We start from the raw sequence: 20653 nt of genomic DNA, 5'->3' as shown, positions 1-20653 counted from the left end.
AGCCTTTTCCACAACTGGATATAGCCACAAGGCAGTGGAGGTCAGAGTTTCCTTCTTAGATGAGCTGCCTTCCCAGGCTGACGAGCCACATCTACCCGGTGGCTGTTTTGTCGCCTCTTACGACAAGTACAGCCAAACTGGGGTTGTGGAGGGAGAGGATTGCAGAATTATGGTGGATAGAGAAGAGATTCTGGGACGTGGAGGAGGGAGGAGAGGGTTGTGGGACATGGAGGGGTGAGGGGGCGGGCTGGATTGTGCTGGATAGAGAAAGCAGAGGGAGGAGAGGATTGTGGGACATGGAGGAGGGAGGGGTCAGGCTGGATTGTGCTGGATAGAGAAAGCAGAGGGAGGAGAGGATTGTGGGACATGGAGGAAGGAGGGGTCAGGCTGGATTGTGCTGGTAACAGGCAACTGTCACCCTGCACATGCCCGATCTCTTCTGATCTCAGAAGCTAAGCAGGGTCAGGCCTGGTTAGTACTTGGATGGGAGACCACCTGGGAATACCGGGTGCTGTAGGCTTATACCATAGTTTTTCGAGACTGAAGGTTGCCAACCTATATGAATGCCTCACTATATTCATTTGAATTTCATTAGATATCCTTCGTATATACCAAGCTCAGTGATTTTTCTCCCAAAGTGTACAGGTCTTATACTTACTGTGGCTTAGCTGCTGCACTAAAAGGAAAACTAGAAATTATCTCAATTTGAAGTGTAAGTTCTTAGTTTTGTAGGCACTAAAATAATATATGTAGCCCAGCTTTAGGAACCATCTTATGCTATGTGTTTGACATAGTTCAATGCCAAGCTCCATAATCAAAAATCTCTTCATCAAATTAAGTGTAGACTATTTTCTTTTATATCTCCTGTACCACCAAGCTCAAATAATCAAGCCTTTTATCTAGGAAGATGAACTGAGTTATAATTAAGTTGTCATTAGTTCAGAGTTACTTTAAACAGATTTTAAAATATGTTTCAAAAGACAGACTGAGATTCTTGTGAACTTTAAATGAAGCCTACTTGTTATTCTACATATTTAGTTCATATAAGGTTTATGCTACAATATATGCAAAGAGGGATGCTCATTCCCAAATCCACTGCACTGTGAATGTTGCCCAAGAATACAGGTGCTTAACTGAGCAGGAAGTTCACCAAACTGAGCCTGCCCCAGAAACTGGAATGGGATGCTAAGCATGCTCCCTAAGACCAGGCCACAAAAAGCTCCTGCAATAGCACTGCAAAGTACACAGAGAAAAATTATCTGCTTTCACTACCATGGATAGGCATATGAGCCCAGCTGGATCAGACCAAAGGCCCATCAAGTTCCAACATCCTGTCACCCAGAAAGGCCAACCAGATGCCTTAGGAACTCCACAAGCAGGACATGAAGGTAATAACCCTCTTCCTTAAAGTTGCTCTCTAGCAACTTTCATTTGGATACACTGCCTCTCAACTGGAGGTTTTATAAAGCCATCACAACCGGAACAATATATAAATCAGCCCTCAGAAATAGAAGCTTTGAGTAATCAGCAGGTGGTGCTTCCTGGACAAACAAAGTTTTTTACACACTGAACATGCCTATTTCTGTTGCTAACTTCAAAAATGATCGCCAGTATTTATTACATATATTCTGCTTTCTCTGATATGCAGGGCCACTTCTGGAACAAATTACGCCCTTCGTTTCTTAGAACACATATGCTGTTCTGGGGCCCTGACCTCACACAGACTGTTGCAAATTCTTAGAAAAAGCAAAAAAGTACAGCAAGACATGAAATGGATGATAGGAATCAATTTCCTCTTCCCTCTTGCATTCACATCACCATAGCCACCCTACAAAGTACTTAAGAACATAAGAACAGCCCCACTGGATCAGGCCATAGGCCCATCTAGTCCAGCTTCCTGTATCTCACAGTGGCCCACCAAATGCCTCAGGGAGCACACCAGATAAAAAGAGACCTCATTCTGGTGCCCTCCCTTGCATCTGGCATTCTGACATAGCCCATTTCTAAAATCAGGAGGTTGCACATGCACATCATGGCTTGTAACCCGTAATGGATTTTTCCTCCAAAAACTTGTCCAATCCCCTTTTAAAGGATTAAATTACTTTGAAATTCAGACACAAACAGAGGGTTAACAGACACAAACAGAGGAGCCCAATGAGCTTGGTCCCCACTGGGTCTCTTACACAGACCTGGTATACTGTCCATAGGCCAAATCAAGAGGCAATATTTCCACATGCTAGCTTTCTAAAACACAATTTCAGAACACTAGGAAAAGCACAGCCATTCAAAAGTCCAGTCCTCCACAAATTTCCCTGCAATGTCAAAAGTCAATTTACCTCATAATTATTACAGGCAGGGTCATGAATGAAAATGGTACTAATAAACTGTTACTTCAAAGCAGAAACAGCCATCTGTCTTGGGTGGTGATTTTCTTTTATTCATGCTTCATAATCCAGGAGCTCATCTAACAGCCTAAAATGAGGCACGTATAAATATCACCAAGTTGTGGTTTATTGTTGCTACCCATGTAAGATCTGAGTGGCCTCAACGATCATGAATTTTTATTATAATTCATGAAGATACTTGAAAGTTTGATGTTTAGACTTCCATTAAAAAACCAACAGCACCCCCTGCTGGTCCCCAAAATTATTTCTAGTGAATTTCAACACCATGACAGATTTAAAATTGTAGAAAGCTTTTCCGTACACTACTAAAGTTTATTGCCCATTAAATGGAGTTAGAGAGCAGGTCTTCTTTTGCTAAGCAAGAAAACCTTTCTTTTTTAAACAATGAACATTAAGTAACACAGTTTGGTTTTGTTAGGAGTTTCAAGACACTATATATATAGGCATGAAGCTAGTCATGAACTCAATGTACCGTAAAAGTAAACCAACAATTTTAAATAACATTTATGTAATCAGGTCATAATGTGGATGGTTGATTGGAAAGAAAAGCGGAGTTTGTTTCTGATTCAACCATGTATATGCTTATGCTGTTTCCTCAACTTGCAGACAATTTATAATAAATGAAGACTTACCTGGGTAAGTGCATCATTTTGGGTGAGACTTTTGTAATGAAGTACTTATTGCAAGACAGTCGGATACAAATGGAAAGTTTCACCTGTCCAAGGAAAACTCTAACTTCTTTGGAGACTAATTACTGTTTGGGCTGGCAACTGCCAGAAACAGGATGCTGGGATTGATAGATATGATCCAGTAAGGCTCTTGCATTCTTATTAGCTATGGTAGTTAGGAAAGGAACTTGCCATCAAATGCCAGTTTCTTGAGAGCAATGGTGGGATAGGGCTAGTGCCTTTAAGTCCCACTTGTGGGCTTCCCAGGTGCATCTTGCTGGCCACAAATGGAAACAAGATGCTGAAAACCTGATGGCATTCTGGTCCGATCTAACACTACCCTTCTTAAATTCTCACTAAAACAGGATGAAACAAATTCAGGAACAAAAACAGATCTTAATCAATGGTTTTGATTTTGGCGACTATACGAAACCTCCAGGTTCAGAAATAGTATGGCATTTAATACCAGTTGTTAGGGAGTGACAATGGGAGAGGCCTGTTGCCATCCAGACTTGCTGAGGGCTCCCTGCAAAGGTATTTGGTCAGTTTCTTCTGGAAACAGGATCCTTTGATAAACTTTTGGTCCTACACTTCTGCAGAAACAAGAACAATATGCAATTCTGCATGTGAACATAAGAAGCTGCCTAGTCTCGAGTAAGATCCTTGGGTCCATTTAGCTCAGTATGGTCCACTCTCACTGATAGCATCCATCCAGGGTTTCAGACAGGGTGCTTCGCAGCCCTACCTGGAGATTCTGCCCTGGACAGAAACCTTCTTCTGGCAAAATATATGGTCAGCCATTGAACCCTCCCCTTTGCTTACAGCAAAGAAAACATTCCTAAAGTGCACCAGGGTCCCCATGCCCTACTACAACAAAGCCTAAGTACATACAACCGAAATGACTGTGCAGGAGTGTGTCGCTTAAAGACCTTCCACCTATTAATGAAATGCTTAATGACCTTCCGCCTATTGATGAACCGCATATATGATGGTGGTCAAAGCACAACAAAGAGGCTCTTAATGAGGCAATCAGGTCTCCCATAGCCTGCAGCAGAATGTCTGTTTACACAACAAAGAGGCTCTTAATGCAAAGAAGAGGCAATCTGAATCCAATAGCCTGTGCAGTCAGTGACGCACACCTCTATACTTCCCCTGCTTAGCCTTGTCTATATTTCCTTTTACCTTTCATTGTCTCCCTTCTGTTAATGTCTAAATTGTAAGCCCGTCAGAGAAGGTACTGATTCCCTTGTAAAATGCTACATAAATGGATGGTAACATGTATAAAAATAGTGATCCGATTTATCTTAGTCTGTTAACTTTCTTTTTTGTGTTAATGCACAACTGCCAACCTACAATGCTTTCCTTAACCCTAGCAAAAGTTAAAGCACCCAGAGAAGGAGGCAGAGACATAGCTACAATTCAGGAAACAACTATTCATCTCACATCTCCAGTATTCCCAGAATGTACTATATTCCAGTCAATATGCCTATGCTGTGTTAAACAAAACAGTTTTACACAAGTGAGAGTTCAGTAGGTGTGTCATATATTATTAAAAGTTTATACACAGATTTAGAGAGCCAGATTTTCTGCTGACATGTTTTCAAGGGAAAAAAAAAATCAATGAAATTACCTTGGCAGGCTATCTGGCCATTTGCATTTAATGGAATTTTAAAATCAGTCAGTACTTAAGGAAACAGCTTTCACTTGGAATACTACTAAGCTTTGAGTAATACATCTCTTTAAATTGTTTAAAAGGCTTTGCTAAATGGATTCAAAACCTTGCAAGATTTTAGTGAAATGAGTAAGAATATTGTTAAAGAAATAATCCTTCCATTGCTTTCTTTTACATTACAGGCCAAGGACTGGTTGACACATGCACTTAATACAACCTGATCACTCAATGACTGATACATGATAATATTTTATGATGCTCAGCAAAATCTATGAGCTGTCTCCACCAAAAAGTGAAGCACAAGCTGATGCTAACAATGTCAACATTCTATCTGTATTATTTAAATCTGTAAATGTTAGCTGGTTGCCACCAATTCTTTCCCAAATGGAATTCCTGGAAAATGATCACAATTTTTCAAGATGGCAGAAAAGCCATGAGGTATAAAATTTGTTTTTCCCATTTCAAAACACTTTCTCAATTAATAAATTTAGTTGTCATTAATCCTCTCCAAATCCCCACCTTCACTTTTTCCAGAAATCTGATTGGTGTATCACTGTACTCCATCCTCTTGCCATGTGCAGCAATTCCCTTCTTCCTCTCTTGATTTGAAGCAAACCACAGTTGCCCTTTCAACCAAGCTGGCAAACTATGGTTTGTACCTGCCCTGCAACCTAGTTTCAAGATCAAGTCCTTAATTTGTAGGGAAAGCACAAACCAGTTTGCTGATTCGTTTAGAATAGAAAGCTATGGTTTGCCAGGAAAGGATGGGAAAAAGTTGCTGGTTGCAAGGGGGCAAGAGGAGGAAAAAGCACACAAGACCAAGGATGAAGACAGATTCCTTCACATAACACCAAAGCATGATTTGACTTTTCAGCCAGAATCCCAGTCAAGAGACACTGGGGAGAGATTTTTTTTGAAAACTGTTTCACTTCAAAGCTTGGATGAGAGACTAGGCTACTGAAGAGTCTGAAGGGACAGGGTTTACCCTGCAGTCACTACTTATGAAGCAATTTGGCTGAATAAATCTCTATTGATTTCCCATATGCCTCAACTCTACTGCAGTAGGAGGACACTAACTATAGAAGCAAGTTAATTGCGCAGTCACTGATTTTCAGTTAGACACTTACAACCACCACCAAAATCAATACAAGTTTCCCAACTTATTAAGTCATTGTGGCAGCCGAGGTCATTAAATCACAGTGGAAAAAGTAAAAGCACTCACTCGCGTCACTAATATTCCATGTAATGGTTTGCTGTTCTTACCACCCAGGAGAGACAGAAAGCATTCTTACAAGTAGACAAGGCCAGCCAAAGCAGAGATGTGAACTAGGCACCTGTCTGGGGTGGAAAAATTGCAGGGTCACCTTTCTCAATTATGTAGTTGTCTTGAAAAGCTGCGGCATAGGATTTTGGGTGGAGTGCACAGAGATCGGGTAATATCAGTCCCTGAATTCCAGAAGCTGTGATTGAGAGCCTTCTAGAGCTCCTATTTATTCTAAATTAATTTATGTGAAACAAAATAGGGCAACAGTTAAATTACTGATACTAAAAATGAAAGTTAATAAAGTAGTAACCTGATCAATTCTTGAGTATTTAATGTGATATTGGTATGATAAGACACAAGGGTGAGTGTGTACACAACATTTTTTATTGGCACAGGGAAGCGAAAACGAACTGGATAACCTGCAGCCCTAGCAGCCTGCAGGACTGCTTACTGATGCAACTCCAAACAGAGCACAGCATATTGAATATTATTACAAATGACAGTAGTAATAAGAAGCCAGTAATTCTCAAACTGCTGGCAGTGAGAGAACTACAGCATTTTATGTCACAAGAAAGAAAATTAAAGGCTTTGGGAGCCAAAAGTATCTGCCTACAGAAGAGGCTGTCTGCAGAATCTCTGCAAGATTCATTGCTCAGCCTTCACAATGTAGGGAAGGAATTATACACCATCAGTACATCAATTGCAACTAAAGCATGTAATCACTCCCACAGAGGCACACAAGAATTATCTGCCCCCTGCTCTAGACTTGCCTCTTCCCAGAGAGCAGGCATACTCAGACTGACTTGCGCAGAAACAAAGGGGGGTGAGGTTCCTCTCAGAGTGCCAATTCTAGCACGTTCTCGTTATGACTTTTTATTTTCAGATGTTTTTTCAAAAATTTATAAATACAACTGGAAAATAATGGGAAAAAATTAATGGACTTGTAGAACAAAACATTTGGGTTCACTTAAACATTTCTATGACCGGGTTTTTATTAAAGTACAGTGAAAATATGTTTAAATCTGAATGGCTAGATAGGAGGTGAAACTCTCATAAAAGGTGTACAAAAACTTAGAATTATATTTTATCTTGTGCTGAAATTCTATCTATTATTGAAATTTTTTCACAAGTCAAATACCATTTGTTATAACTAAAAGCTTCTGAACTTCCATTTTTAGAAATTTGAAACTTAACTGCAATGTGAAGACAACAATACATTAAAGGCCACAACTGAAAAATGGCAACAAAATCAAAAGTACAAAAGTCAAAAGGACTTACAACCAGCACCACAACAATAATCAATGCATCAACCAAATAAGCACTGCCTAGAGACACTCAGGTTACCTTCAAAAACCAGTCCTTTCAACCTAAAGGCTGGGAAAGAACTTGCCAGCAAAAAAATTGAAATAACAGGTGCCGCTATGAAAAAGGCCCTGCTCCCAGTAGTGACTCGCCTAACCACTGAAGGATATGGCATCGTACCAACATTTCATAAGTAGTCCCAAGAACAAGGGGAAAGAGTATATTGAAAGAGTTAAGTGCTATAAGACAAGCTTCATTTTTCATACTGTACCTAATCTGCTTTGCAAGTCCAACTGCCATATCTTTTCAAACAAATTTTGCAGGTTTTTCAAACAACACAAAAGCCAATCAATTAACTCCACATGACAGTAGACAACATAGTCATGATTAATCTTTCAAACCACCTTCTACTCTCAGACAATAGGGTTTTTCTTCCCACTCACCAACCTTGGATATACTGTAGTTTCAGAAACTTATGGTCAAAATACACAAATCAGAATAACCAGAAACTTATGGTTAAAATACACAAACTCTCTTTGAACATGATCAGAACCACAAAGGAGATTTTCCACACTGCTGCAGGCAATGATTGCTTCATGTTGGAACTTCACATTCCATCTGTAAATGTAGAGACTTACTAATACAGGTTGAGTATCCCTTATCTGGAATGCTTAGGATGGGAAGGTATCTGGATTTGACTGGCTTTTGGAATAATTGCATAAATATAATGAGAAATGTTTCCTCTCTTTTCACTGATACCCATGAGTGTCTGCTGGCCTCTGACATTTTGCAACAATGTATGTACATCAGATACAAACCAAAGAACACAGAACTGACAGCTTGTACCTGCATTGCACAAGATAATGAGCACAAGGTCTTCTAGTGTTCACCCTACAGAAAGTTTTTTTTAAGGTTTGGAAAAAAATGTTTGGATTTCATAATAAGGCAAGATTTCTGAACAGTCCAAATAAGGGGTAATCTACCTGTAGTGTTAAAAGTTACTAAACTGTCCTTTTAAATTGCTAAGCAAAAAACAAACAAAAAAAGGATTCTTGATTTTTCTCCAAGAGACTCACCTAATGGTGGAAGATAAGAGTCTATTGATTAAAAAGTGGGTGGCAAGTGTTTATCTAACTGATTACTCTGAAAAGGGTGTGGCAATTCTTATTAACAGATGTATTACATATAGGGACCATAGTGGATAGAGAGGTGAGATATATTATTCTAATTGTGAAATGGTTTGGGGTTATGTTTTTTTAAATGTTTATGCGCCAAACCTTGACAATCCAGCCATGTTTTTTAATTGTTTTAGGGCCCAATCCTATCTAACTTTCCAGCTCCGGTGTAGCCGCAATGTAGTCCCATGGCAAGGGAACACATGTTCCCATACTTTGAGAAGGCCCCAGTGACTGTACGTCCACCACAGGATGAAGCACACACCCCACTGGCACACCTGCACCAGCACTGGAAAATTGGATAGGATTGAGCCCTTAAGTTATTTGGCTGACATCAAGTTTTGCTATCTTTTGATAGGAGATGATTTCATCGAAGTCCTGGATCCTGTGATAACAGCACACCACCTTGCAAAATTCATACTAAAGTTAGATCCACTCTTAAATCATATATGGAGGAATTTGATAGACCATGGCACATTTTCCACCTTTGAGACAGAAAATATACCTTTGTATCCACAGTCCATCATAGTTGCTACAGATTGGATTCCTTTCTGGTATCAAAATTCTTTTTATCTAAAGTAATAAGAACACATATTGATGTTTTGGCTATTCCTGACTATTCAACAATTTTGCTGACTTTTCAAACCTCTGAAGGAACTGATATTTATAGACCATGGCAATTTGATGATTTCCTTTTGAATGATATAAACTTAAAAAAAAAAAGATATTTATATATTCACGACTCAGCTTATGGAAACTTTTCATTGTTTAAAAGAAAAACCTCCAAAGAATAAATGGTTAAAGGAGAACTGGCTTATCACAAAGGACGGTGAGAATAAAAGCAATGAGAAACAAGGGCAAAGCAGCATGAAATAAAAGCACAACTTTAAGTGGACAATGCTTCATCTTCAAAGCTGACATGGGTGTGTGTGCAGGGTTAAAGAGCACCTTAACTGTAATGCTACAGGGGAGAAGGAGCCAGAGAGATAAGGAACTTAGTTCAAACAGTGAAACTTTTGTGTTAGCAACATAATTTGTTTTCATATTTTGAATTTCATATTTTGAATTGCGTTGGAACTGTCATACTTACTGATTTGAGAGAAAAAGGCACAGCTTTTTCAGACGGCACAGTCTGCACGGTCAATTCCCCATTTTTCCGCTTCTGATAAACCTCTAAAGCATCCACGAATTGCACACCTTTGAATGGTTGATGTTTCTTAGTCTACAGGAAACATAAACATTTATAAACTAAATAGGAAGCAAAATGTAGAGCAGAAACCAATGACTCCAAGCAAATGGTTTATAAGAGCTGTTGTTGCACAACTGCAAGCTAGCAGTTCCATAGTTTGTGTCCCCTCACTGTCATGAACTCACTAGGTGTTCTTAGGCAACCCACTTCCTCTTCAGTCTCACATCTACAATATGGCCTCACACCCACTACCATGTGTTAGTTTTTGTTTAGTAGTGCTGGAAGCTTGGGCATTTCTTGCTTTACAAAAGCAACGGTCTTGCTGAACTAAAGAATGCAACATGCAGGCAAGCAGCCTGCACACTAGAGGCTGCTGTAAACATTCCACTAATGTGCAGGCTGGTTGATTACATGTCATATTCTTCAGTTCAGCAAGAATACTGCTTTGTTAAACAAAAACTAAGGTAATGGGTACGTGGGCTGCTATTTACATAGGGTTCCCCCACATCCACAGGGGCTGGAACAGACACAGGGAGAGAGGCCTGTAATTTAATACAAACCAAATTACTCAGTTGTATTTTTATGAATAATCAAATGAAATAAACTGGCATTTTTTAAAGCAGTAGATGGTCTAATCTAGGTTGCGATACAAACCAGCTAACCTGTGAATTTTTGATTACAATACTGATAGGCATCCTTAATCATTCCTGAATTACTTTTACTGGCAACAAATTTTTCTCACCTGCTGACTTATGCCAAATGAACGGATTCTTTTTCTATCCACTTTAAAATCATTATCTTCACTTTCACAAAAAGATGCCCGCTTCCTTGCAGAAAGTTTTGAAGAAAGTGTGCTTTCTGGCATCTCCTCTGTAACAGGAACATTGGATAAAGAGACCATCACAGAAAAAACAACAACAAAAATTCTTCTCCTGTAAATACTATACTCAGCAGCATTACAAATTGAAAGAGCTCAAGGGTTAGCAATGAGGCTCACTTACCCTGATGTAACACATATACAAAACTTTCAAGCACCACATCAGCCCCATTCACTTCAAGAGACTAGATTTATGGGTTCAAAAGAATAAGTATGTATAGATCCATTGCCTCCAATCAAATGAAAGGAAAAGCACAGCACTGTGAGCATCAAAGCTCCTGCATCTGAAACAAACCACTCATATCAACAAGTGCTTTATATCTTTCCAAGAGACCCTGCTCAAAGTGCCTCTAAGGATCCAATCCTATTCAACTTTCCAGCGCCGATACAACTGCAATGCAGCCCCAAAGTAAGGGAACAAATGTTCCTTTGAGGAAGCCTCTGTGACCGCCCTCCCCAACTGCAGGATGCCCCACAGGCACAGCTGCAAATATGTTGGAAAGTTGGATGGCATTGGGCCCTACGTTACAGAAGTGAAGTGGATGGTTCTACCAAAAAATTTTAAAAAAACACACACAAGGTTTTTTGTGGAATTCACTTCTCCAGGAGGCCCACTAGCCTGGAATTCAGAATTTTAGAAGACCAGGTGTTTGTTGCTTTAAAGGGTTGCTAACATAGTTCCTTCTGTGCAGTTTCAGTCAACCTGTATTTTATTAACTGGTTGCAATGCCTGCTTGTCATTTTATTGTATGGTCTTAAACTTATTTTGTAAGGTACTCTGAGTGGCATTTAGGATATAAGGTGAAAAACTTTAAAATAAACAAAAATAATACGATTAATGAGCACTTCAAAAACCATCCAGCATTGTCCAAAAACCAGAAGTGGATCATAATAATGTTAGGGAGCTGTTCTGAGGAGCAATAAGGTCTATAGAGGGGGAACAGGCTCCCTGCACCACCTGGAGGGCCACTGCGACTACCAAGTATGTACAAAAGCCCCTTTTTTCATGGAAGCAGTGCAATCATGGGCACACCATCGCCACTGTTGTCACCCACCTTAAGAGGGTAGCAACCATTTTTCACTAGTTGAGGCACTGCGATGCCCCAGTTTGGGGACTGCTAAATTAAACCACCATATTCACATTATACTTAGTCTGTATTTGTGCACACCACTTTAAAATAAATGACATCTTCAATTCCCATCTCTCCACAACAATCCTAAACTTTACTTTTTCCCTTCTCCTCCACCTCCCCACCTCCAATCCAGATCCCTAATTATTATCCTCTTGAAAACTGGTCCACCAAAGTCACTAAACCACATGAACTGTTATTAACTCAACTGCCCACACATTCCGAAGTTTCCTTTTTGGCTGCAGCAAGAACCTACTCTTCTCTACTTATTTACCTGGAGCCTAGTCTTACCATGGCTTTTTTAAAAAAGACTACCCCGGAGGGACTTACATGCTGGACACACCTTAAAGGTCACACTCTACTGCCAAGGACTTGCACAAAAAGCAATCTTCGAATTACCTGTTTCTCCTAACAGGGTCTTATTGTTTACAGGTGCCCCTGTTCCACTGCTGATGAAGGAAGAAGTCCCTGGCTTCACCTCTGCACTGCTCTGGTCTTTAGTTGTGGGCTCAGCGTGGCAACTACAGCGGCATGGCATCAAGGCCTCTGGCTTCTTGCATTCCTTTGAGAGCGACAAATCATCTAGTGGATGATCTGAACAACAAACAGTCAAGACTGTTAAAGTGTTCTTTTTGAAACAGCTGTAGGAAAACCAAGTTTTTTTTATTATTTTGGGATTATAGATATCTAACAGACAAGCTAACTGACAAAAAAAGTTTACTGATAGCACATAGTTGAAGATTCAGTTTACATCTTTGTAGTGTATTATAATATGGTAATTAAAAAGACTGCAGCTCAGTAACAGAGTACCTACTTTACATGCAGAAGAACCAAAGTTTAAATCCCTGGCATCTGGAGAGCCACTGTTAAATCATTGCAGACAATACTGAGCCCTGACACAGTAGGCCGCTTAACATGTTCAAAGAACTCACAGTTGATAACCCTATTCAGTTATACTACGTACTTTTGTACACATACTTACCCAGGACAAAGTCTAACTGCAAAACAGAATTCATTGCAGCACTGGAAAGCAAGGTGTACTACCTGGTGTGAAAGCGATGTGCCCCATTCCATGGTATAAGTTTACTGAAAAGCACTGGTCTGAGATGATACAATAGTTCTGTCTGCAGTGTTAAGATGTGGGATGGCCTAATCACACAGGTAAGTCATCATTGGATGCTGCGGTTGTCAAGGGACACGCATGCACACCAGGCCCAAATGCTGAGTGATCAGTAGCGTGGCAAATTTACTCAAATCCATTTTAAAACATTCTGACAGACTACACATATGATGCTGCCTTCTACTGAATCAGACCTTTGGTCTACCTAGGTGTCACTAAGGGTGTCAAACATAAGGCCCGCAGTCTGAATGTGGCCTGAAGAAGCTCTTTATCCACCCCCGCATAAGTGGGCTCTTCCAGAGCCACTTCTGCCAGGCTCTAGGAGGGAAAGACAAAAGAAGCCTCTGAAGGCAAGGAATATGCAGCCAAGGTGCTGGGAGAGCCCAATTATCACATGGGCCAACCTTTCAGCAGAGCCGCTTCTGTTGAGTTGTTACTTCACAGAGAACCACTCAGCTGCTGAGCTGCGAAGTGATGCTGCAGCAGAAGTAGTGCTGTTGAAAGGGTGGTCCATGTAATAATTGAGCTCTCCCATCGTGATAATTGGGCTCTCTCATAACTTGAAACTACGATCAAGATTTGCACATTTTCTCATCTGTCAAGAGTGGCTAATGAGTTTCTTGTGAGAATAAGGTGGTTATGTCTGGCCATCACCTGCTTAACAACATCACTTCCTGCTTAATGATGACACTTCCAGCCCTCAACAAGCACCACGAAAGCTATTCAGGCCACTATATGAAATGAGTTTGATACCCTTGGTCCACACTGACTGGTGATGTCTCTCCAAGGTTTGAGAAAGTGGTCCTTCCCAGGCCTAACTGAGAGACTGTACCTGGGACCTTCTGCATGTAAAGCAGAGGCTCTCCCACTGAGTGATGTCACATCCCCAAAAAGGTGCCCCAGATTATTTATGCAGTAAATTTAAAAGGTATTAAAACAATATTTAATAGAAGTTCTTATAAAAGTTGTGGATGGCAAGTGCCATCACAGAAAAGGGATTCTCTCTTGGGAGAGAATGAAGAGGGGAGCTTCTTCTAAGAAGATGCCCACTGTGAGACATGGATGCAACACCTAGAAACTAAGGAAAATGCTTTTTTTCTTTTAGATTTCTCATTTGCACATAAGAAATCTAATTCAACTGAAACCTGATTCAATCAATTAATTCAATTGATTTAATCAATTCAATTCATAAGATTAATGAACTAAGTTATCATTAAAATTAGCCCTATTTATCAAATGATGAGAAGTAAAGACTGCATGCTTCGACAACGTCATAGTCATAAACCACCACAAGCTCCAACCTTACATGACCTTCCAGTCCAAAACAAGCAAGGTCTGTTTCACACCGTTCATAATTCCTTTCTACCACAGTCCTTCTGAACTGTAGACAAAGCACCATGACAGAACTCCATAATGAATAAATGACAATCAACATCCATTTGAATAATTTACAAATCCAGAAAAAGCAGACATTTTCCAGTTCATTACATCACATAATTTCAGGCAGCCAACAAACAGCCAGATGCAAAGGAGGACAGGACTCCTGTATCTTTAACCAATGCATAGAAGAGGATGTTTTAGAAAGTGTAGTTTATCACACAGGGTTGAGAAAAGTTACCTCTGCCCAAAATTCACTCTTCTACTTAACTATTAAAGGTACAATAGCCCTATGCACCTTCGGTGTCAATGTACCTTCAAATGTTCCAATAGCCATAAGAGGGCTTTGGGGCCTTAACACACACAGTCTACAGCAGTTCACTAGCTTATATTCCAGAAACCTAAGGATCCTGGCTGATCAGCATCAAATGATCCCAAAACAGAAAATGAACATTATAGAACAACTTACCATACAGAGACTGTTGCCATGACAATGCTGAGCAAAGCAATGCCAAGCTCTTCCCACTTCCAGTAGGGCTCTCCAACAAGCAGTGCTGCTTGGAGTTTAGCCCCTTGACAATCTATGAGCAAAGATAATTAAAATTAACATATTAGACCTGGCAGCTAAAGGAAGCATTATTAATAATGAGTGGGATTGCAGTGAATCTGGCTGGAATTCCTAGACCTTTTTGGTGACTAGAGGCTATATGGATTCACATTGCAACTGTCCTGTATATACATGGTGGGTGCATGTGTGTACGCAAACAAGCAGGATTTTTTTTCTCCCTCTCCCCTTTCATTTTTCTACTTCTTATTCTCTTATATTATTATATATACTGAACACATCACACACTGGTCTTGTAGCATCAGAGTAATATACATCCAGCATTTTGCTTTCAAGAGTAGCCGACCAGATGCCTTTAAGAAGCTCATAAGCAGAGCATGAAGGCAACAGCCCTTTCTTGTGTGCTTCCTGAGGGTGGAATAAAGAGATATAGTGTCTTCAAACACAGATGTTCTTCAGGCTGCCATGACTAACAGTGGTTGAGGGGCCTATAATCCTTCTGAAAAGCCAGTTCAGTTGGTATCAGATTCCAATACTTTAGAAATGAACAGCAAATCACCGGGAATTGTAAAGATGACAACCTGGTGGCAGTGGAAACAAAGGCAAGGTGATATTAGAATGGTTCTGAAAAGGTTTGCTGTAGATGTGAGATTGGACAAGGAAGAAAGTAGCATGCTGAATTTGCGGCTGTGGGAAGATGTTATAGGTCAATGCTACAACAGAAGTATTGTTGGCAGAAGGTTCCAGGTTCAATGCAAATTAAAACCAATAGATAGCAAGGTTGGGATAATTTGTGGCTGGAAATACAGAAAGTCGATGCTAGTTAGAATACACTGTAATGAGTTGGATGGACCAGTGATCTGATTTGGCATAAGCCATCTTCATTGCTTTATATAATGAATATATAATGCGAAATCTTTTGCTAGCACACTAAGGCCCAAATCCTAACCAATTTTCCAGCACTGGCATAGCTATGCCAGTGGGCCATGTGCTGCATCCTGCAGTTGGATGGCACTCACTGAGGCCTCCTCAAAGTAAGGGAATGTTTGTTCGCTTATCTCAGAGCTGCATTGCCCTTATGTCGGTGCTGAAAAGTGGGTTAGGATTGCACCCTTAATAAGGTACTCCTGGACACAATGTTCTATGGGTAACCAACAGTCTGAATCAAGCTGGAGCAACAGGACTCATAATATACAAAGAAATCACTGCTTGTTCTGGAAGGAAAACATCAGGGGAAGCTGGAACAACGGTACTTATTAGGATATAACTGCAGAAGCTCCGAACAGCATTACAGGAAACACTGTTAATTCTAATCCATCTAGTGTGTTAACAAAACTTACTGCATTCATCATAGCAAGCTGTGACGGGTAAGCCTTGCAAGGGAAAAGAATTTTCACACCTCCAATTGTGTACTCAGGTGTTCCTGAAGCCATGGCTAAGTTTCTTTTCAGATTGACACCTGCAAATAAAAAGGAAAAACTAGTTTTAACAATGCACCTTCTTCTGCAGCGGTTACAGGATCTTTGCAAAAGGCACAGAGAGTGAGACACAACAACCACATGCCTGGTTCTCTGTAACAAATAAGGAACTGCATTCTAGATCGCTCTACAAAGTTTATGTTAAGTTGATGAGAATAAACTAAGGGAGCGCTGGGTTTAGATTTGAGACCCAAACAGGTTCCACAACTTCTACCAGTTCTTCTCCTATGCTTTGAATGAAGCAACTTTGAATGAAGAAATTGGGGAAATAAAGCTTTTCTTAGCACTGAAATAAAAGGGTGGGAAAAGAACCCTGTTTAATTTCTGCAACTAAAGATGCAACTTTAGTTGTAAACAAGATGGCAAGCTGTAAGAAGTAATCCACGTATTAAGAGAGTTCTGCTTTATCATCTCCTTCATACCCTTGATGTATACAGAGACAGTTCCTCAGCATGACCAAATCAAGCACTGGCTTGGACCTCCAGAATGGTAAAGTGTTTGCCAGCCCAATGGTACCATCATGGTCATTTTGCACAGACATCCAGGGAAGTCAATGGCAGCATGAGATAAGTCTCAGTGTGCATATCCCACCTCACCTGGATTAAGGGACTCTACCAATATCCCTTGCCTAAGGGCTACTGATGCCTTGGAATTGGCACTGAGTTTCTATGTTAGGCTGCTTAGATTAGAAGGTTTCAACAGTGCTCCCCAATCGCTTCAATGGGTAAAATATTGCATAAGGACATATGAAAATTCTTCCATTTTTTGTAATGAGTTACAATATAGACCAGTGGTTCTCAAACTGTGGGTCGGGACCCACTTGGTGGGTCGCGAACCAATTTCAGGTGGGTCCCCATTCATTTCAGTATCTTATTTGTAATTTATTAGATTTGATGCTCCCATGGTATGTCACTGCATTTGGGGAAATATTACAGATCTATACTGAACATGCTACTCTGCATATGCTTTTAACAATGATAGTCAATGGGGCTTACTACTAAGTATGTGTGGGTAGGATTAAACACATGGATGGTTAAAAATTTTCTTGCTCAATGATATCATTTCCTTTCATGACATCTTCTGGTGGGTCCTGACAGATTCTGTTTCTAAAAAGTGGATCCCGGTGCAAAAAGTGTGAGAACCACTGGTATAGACTATTCCAGGACACTCTTCTCATCTTCAAGAAACATGGTGAGACTACTGTATTGAATTAGGATATACAAGTGAAAATGAAATAACGCAGTGTTTCTCAAACTGTAGGTCGGGAGCTACTAGGTGGGTCGCAAGCCAATTTCAGGTAGGTCCCCATTGATTTAAATGTCCATTTTATTTTTAATAGACTTCAGTAAACACATGGCATGTGACTGCATTAGGGAAAATGTTACAGATCTGTACTTTTAACAGGCTACTATGCTTTTAACAATGATAGGAGGGGTCTTTATTTTAAATAAATTGGAGGCTTTTAATTTACTTAATTAAATAGATTTGAGTTTGTTGTACAGGGGTGTTAAAAAATTTTCCTGCTTAATGAAATCACTTCCGGCCATGACATCACTTTCGGTGGGTCCCACCAGATTGTCATTCAAAAAAGTGGGTCCTGGTGCTAAAAAGTTTTAGAACCACTGAAATAATGTATCAGTGCCCACCCCACCCCCCATTCAGTCATTTACTCAGACACATCTAATTCGGGGAGGAAGTGAAACTCAGTGCTATCTCTAGCTATCTAGGGGAGTTTTATATCCTATAGAACAGCATTTCTTAAAGATTGTTCCCCTGTTGTACCACTTCGCATGGTCTGCCTACTGGAAGTACCACAGGAAGTAACTGGCAATGATGTCATCACCAGTTACTTCCAGACTGGGAGGTCAGACACCAGTAAGAGGCTCTGGGAAGATGAGAGGGTTCTTTCAAGCACATGAAAAGTGCACACTGGAGCTCTGTCTGCCAAGCTTAGCCTCCTACTGCTGCTTGTCACATTGCATTGCTGGTCTCGCTGTCAGGTGGTGGGGGTCTGGGGATCCCATGTGTACCACTAGACACCACTTCAAGTACCACCAGTGGTACCTAAGAAATGCTGCTATAGAACAGGGGTGGCCAAACCATGGCTTATGAGCCATGTGCGGCTCTTCTGACATAGAAAGTGCAAATAATCTGGCTGGGCTCCCTTTTGTATCACAATTAAGTCACTTCTGCCCAATGTTGTATATACGAAACAGGGATGAAATGTGTATACCTGTGGGCTGGGCAGAAATAGATTATTAATGTAAAAGGTAAATTTAAAAAAATTCAAGCTTTATAATTATTTACATGGTATAAACTGAGGTTCACTGGATTAAAACATATGTGAAATGATCATGGTAAGTAAATATATTTAAGAATTTAAATGCTTCTTAAAAATTATAGCTCTCAAATATCTGAAATTTATCATAAGTGGCTCTTAGGATAATCAAGTTTGTCCACCCCTGCTATATAATCTATAGGATAGACACATTCACATCCCTGTTGTGTCTCTGGTCACCACATCTCAAAAAGTAAATAGTGAAAATGGAAAAGGTACAGAGGAGAGCAGTCAAAATGATTAACAGGCTGGGGCACCTCCCTTACAAGGAAAGGCTACAGATCTTTGTGGCTCTACAGTCTAGAAAAAAGGCACCAGAGGGGGGACATGATTCAGACATACAAAATTATGCAGGGGATGGATAAAGGGATGTTCTTTTCCCTATCACACAACACCAGAACCAGGGGACAGTCACTATAATTGAGTGTTGGAAGAGGTAGGACAGACCAAAGGAAATGCGTCTTTACCCAGTGTGTGATTACTCTGTGGAACTCCTTGCCACAGAATGTGGTAATGGTCATAGAGCGGATAGAGGGATGCTCTTTTCCCTATCACACAACACCAGAACCAGGGGACAGCCACTATAATTGAGTGTTGGGAGAGGTAGGACAGACCAAAGGAAATGCCTCTTTACCCAGCGTGTGATTACTCTGTGGAACTCCTTGCCACAGAATGTGGTAATGGTGATAGGGAAAAGAGCATCCCTCTATCCGCTCTATCACACAACACCAGAACCAGGGGACAGCCACTATAATTGTGGGAGAAGTAGGACAAAACAAAGGGAATGCCTCTTTACCCAGCATGTGATTACTCTGTGGAACGCCTTGCTACAGAATGTGGTAATGGTGATAGGGAAAAAAGCATCCCTCTATCTACTCTATCACACAACACCAGAAACAAGGGACAGCCACTAAAATTGAATGTTGGGGGAGTTAGAACAGACCAAAGAAAATATCTGTTCACCCAACATATGATTAGTCTGTGGAACTCCTTGCCACAGGACATGGTGATGGATACCGTGGATGGAAGGTTGTTCTTTTCCCTCTCATGCAACACCAGAACCAGGGGACACCCACCAAAATTGAGTGTCGTGAGCATTCAGACAAACAAAAGGATGCATTTCTTTACTCAGTCTGTGATTAGTCTGTGGAACTCCTTGCCACATGACATGGTGATGGATACAGTGGATGGAGGCTTGTTCTTTTCCCTCTCACGCAGCACCACAACCAGAGGACATCCATCAAAACGGAGTGTCAGGAGAGTCAGGACAGACCAAAGGAAATATTTCTTGACCAAGCGTGTGATTAGTTTGTGGAACTTCCTGCCACAAGACGTGAGGCTGGCATCTGACCTACATGCCTTTCAGAGGGGGCTGGACATACTGATGGAGGAGGAGTCCAAGGCACAGGTCAGGAGCCACGATGGGCAGCCTCCTGGTCCTGGAAGTGGCTGCCTCAGAGTGCCAGGTGCAGGGCAGGCCCGAGGAGGCAGGTCCCTCTGCACTCCAGGTGGGGAGCTGCATCTTCACCTCAGGCTTTGATTTTCATGAGACAGACGGGGGGGGCAGAGAATGCCCCTTTTCCCTCCCCTACATTGTCCATAGGAAGACTATACTGTCCAATTAGAACGCCCTATAGGTGTTCATGCTGCCCCTTCATTCAACTAATGACGCCCAAGAGCGCCTCCTGCCCACAGCAGGACGAGGGAGAACCCCCTCCCCTTAACGGCTCTTTCAGCGCGCCCCTCCCCCACACCGCAACGTTCGACAGTTACCTCAGCACGGCCCCTCACTCGCTCTCTTCAACTTCGAGCCTTCCTTCCCGCCTCCGTTTCTCCCCGTCCTGTGATTGGAAAGTGATGGCTCCGCCAGCCAATCGGCGGCCGCGCTAGTCTCACAGCGCGACCCGTGCGCATGCCTCCGCTCTTCCTTTATGCGGGGTTCTACTCCACTCTCCACCCACCGCCGCTTCCGGGTTCTTCGCTGGTTGCCTTGGAAACGCCAGGGCCTGTGCGGCCTAGCAAAACTTTAGGCACCTCTGCCTCAGTTGCTCCCAATGAGTCTCTAACACACAGCCCAATCCTATGCATGTCTA

General features: G+C 41.2%; 1 protein-coding gene and 1 pseudogene across 1 annotated transcript in view; one reads left to right on the top strand and one right to left on the bottom strand.

Annotated features, from left to right (window-relative positions):
* The window catches only part of BRIP1 (BRCA1 interacting helicase 1), a 160996-nt gene extending 140614 nt beyond the window's left edge, over positions 1-20382 (bottom strand). The window contains exons 1-6 of the mRNA XM_066635758.1: positions 20334-20382; positions 16085-16203; positions 14649-14760; positions 12082-12276; positions 10418-10545; positions 9577-9708 (exon numbers count right to left, since the gene is read on the bottom strand). Coding sequence (XP_066491855.1) covers positions 9577-9708; positions 10418-10545; positions 12082-12276; positions 14649-14760; positions 16085-16177 — 660 coding nt within the window. The 5' untranslated portion in view covers positions 16178-16203; positions 20334-20382. The remainder of the gene's footprint in view (positions 1-9576; positions 9709-10417; positions 10546-12081; positions 12277-14648; positions 14761-16084; positions 16204-20333) is intronic.
* Positions 400-520, top strand: LOC136659662 (5S ribosomal RNA; annotated as a pseudogene).
* Positions 20383-20653: the final 271 nt, after the last annotated feature.

This window comes from Tiliqua scincoides, chromosome 8 (genome assembly GCF_035046505.1).
Source record: "Tiliqua scincoides isolate rTilSci1 chromosome 8, rTilSci1.hap2, whole genome shotgun sequence".
NCBI classification, from domain to species: Eukaryota; Metazoa; Chordata; class Lepidosauria; order Squamata; family Scincidae; genus Tiliqua; species Tiliqua scincoides.
This window is presented reverse-complemented; position numbering and strand designations above follow the sequence as displayed.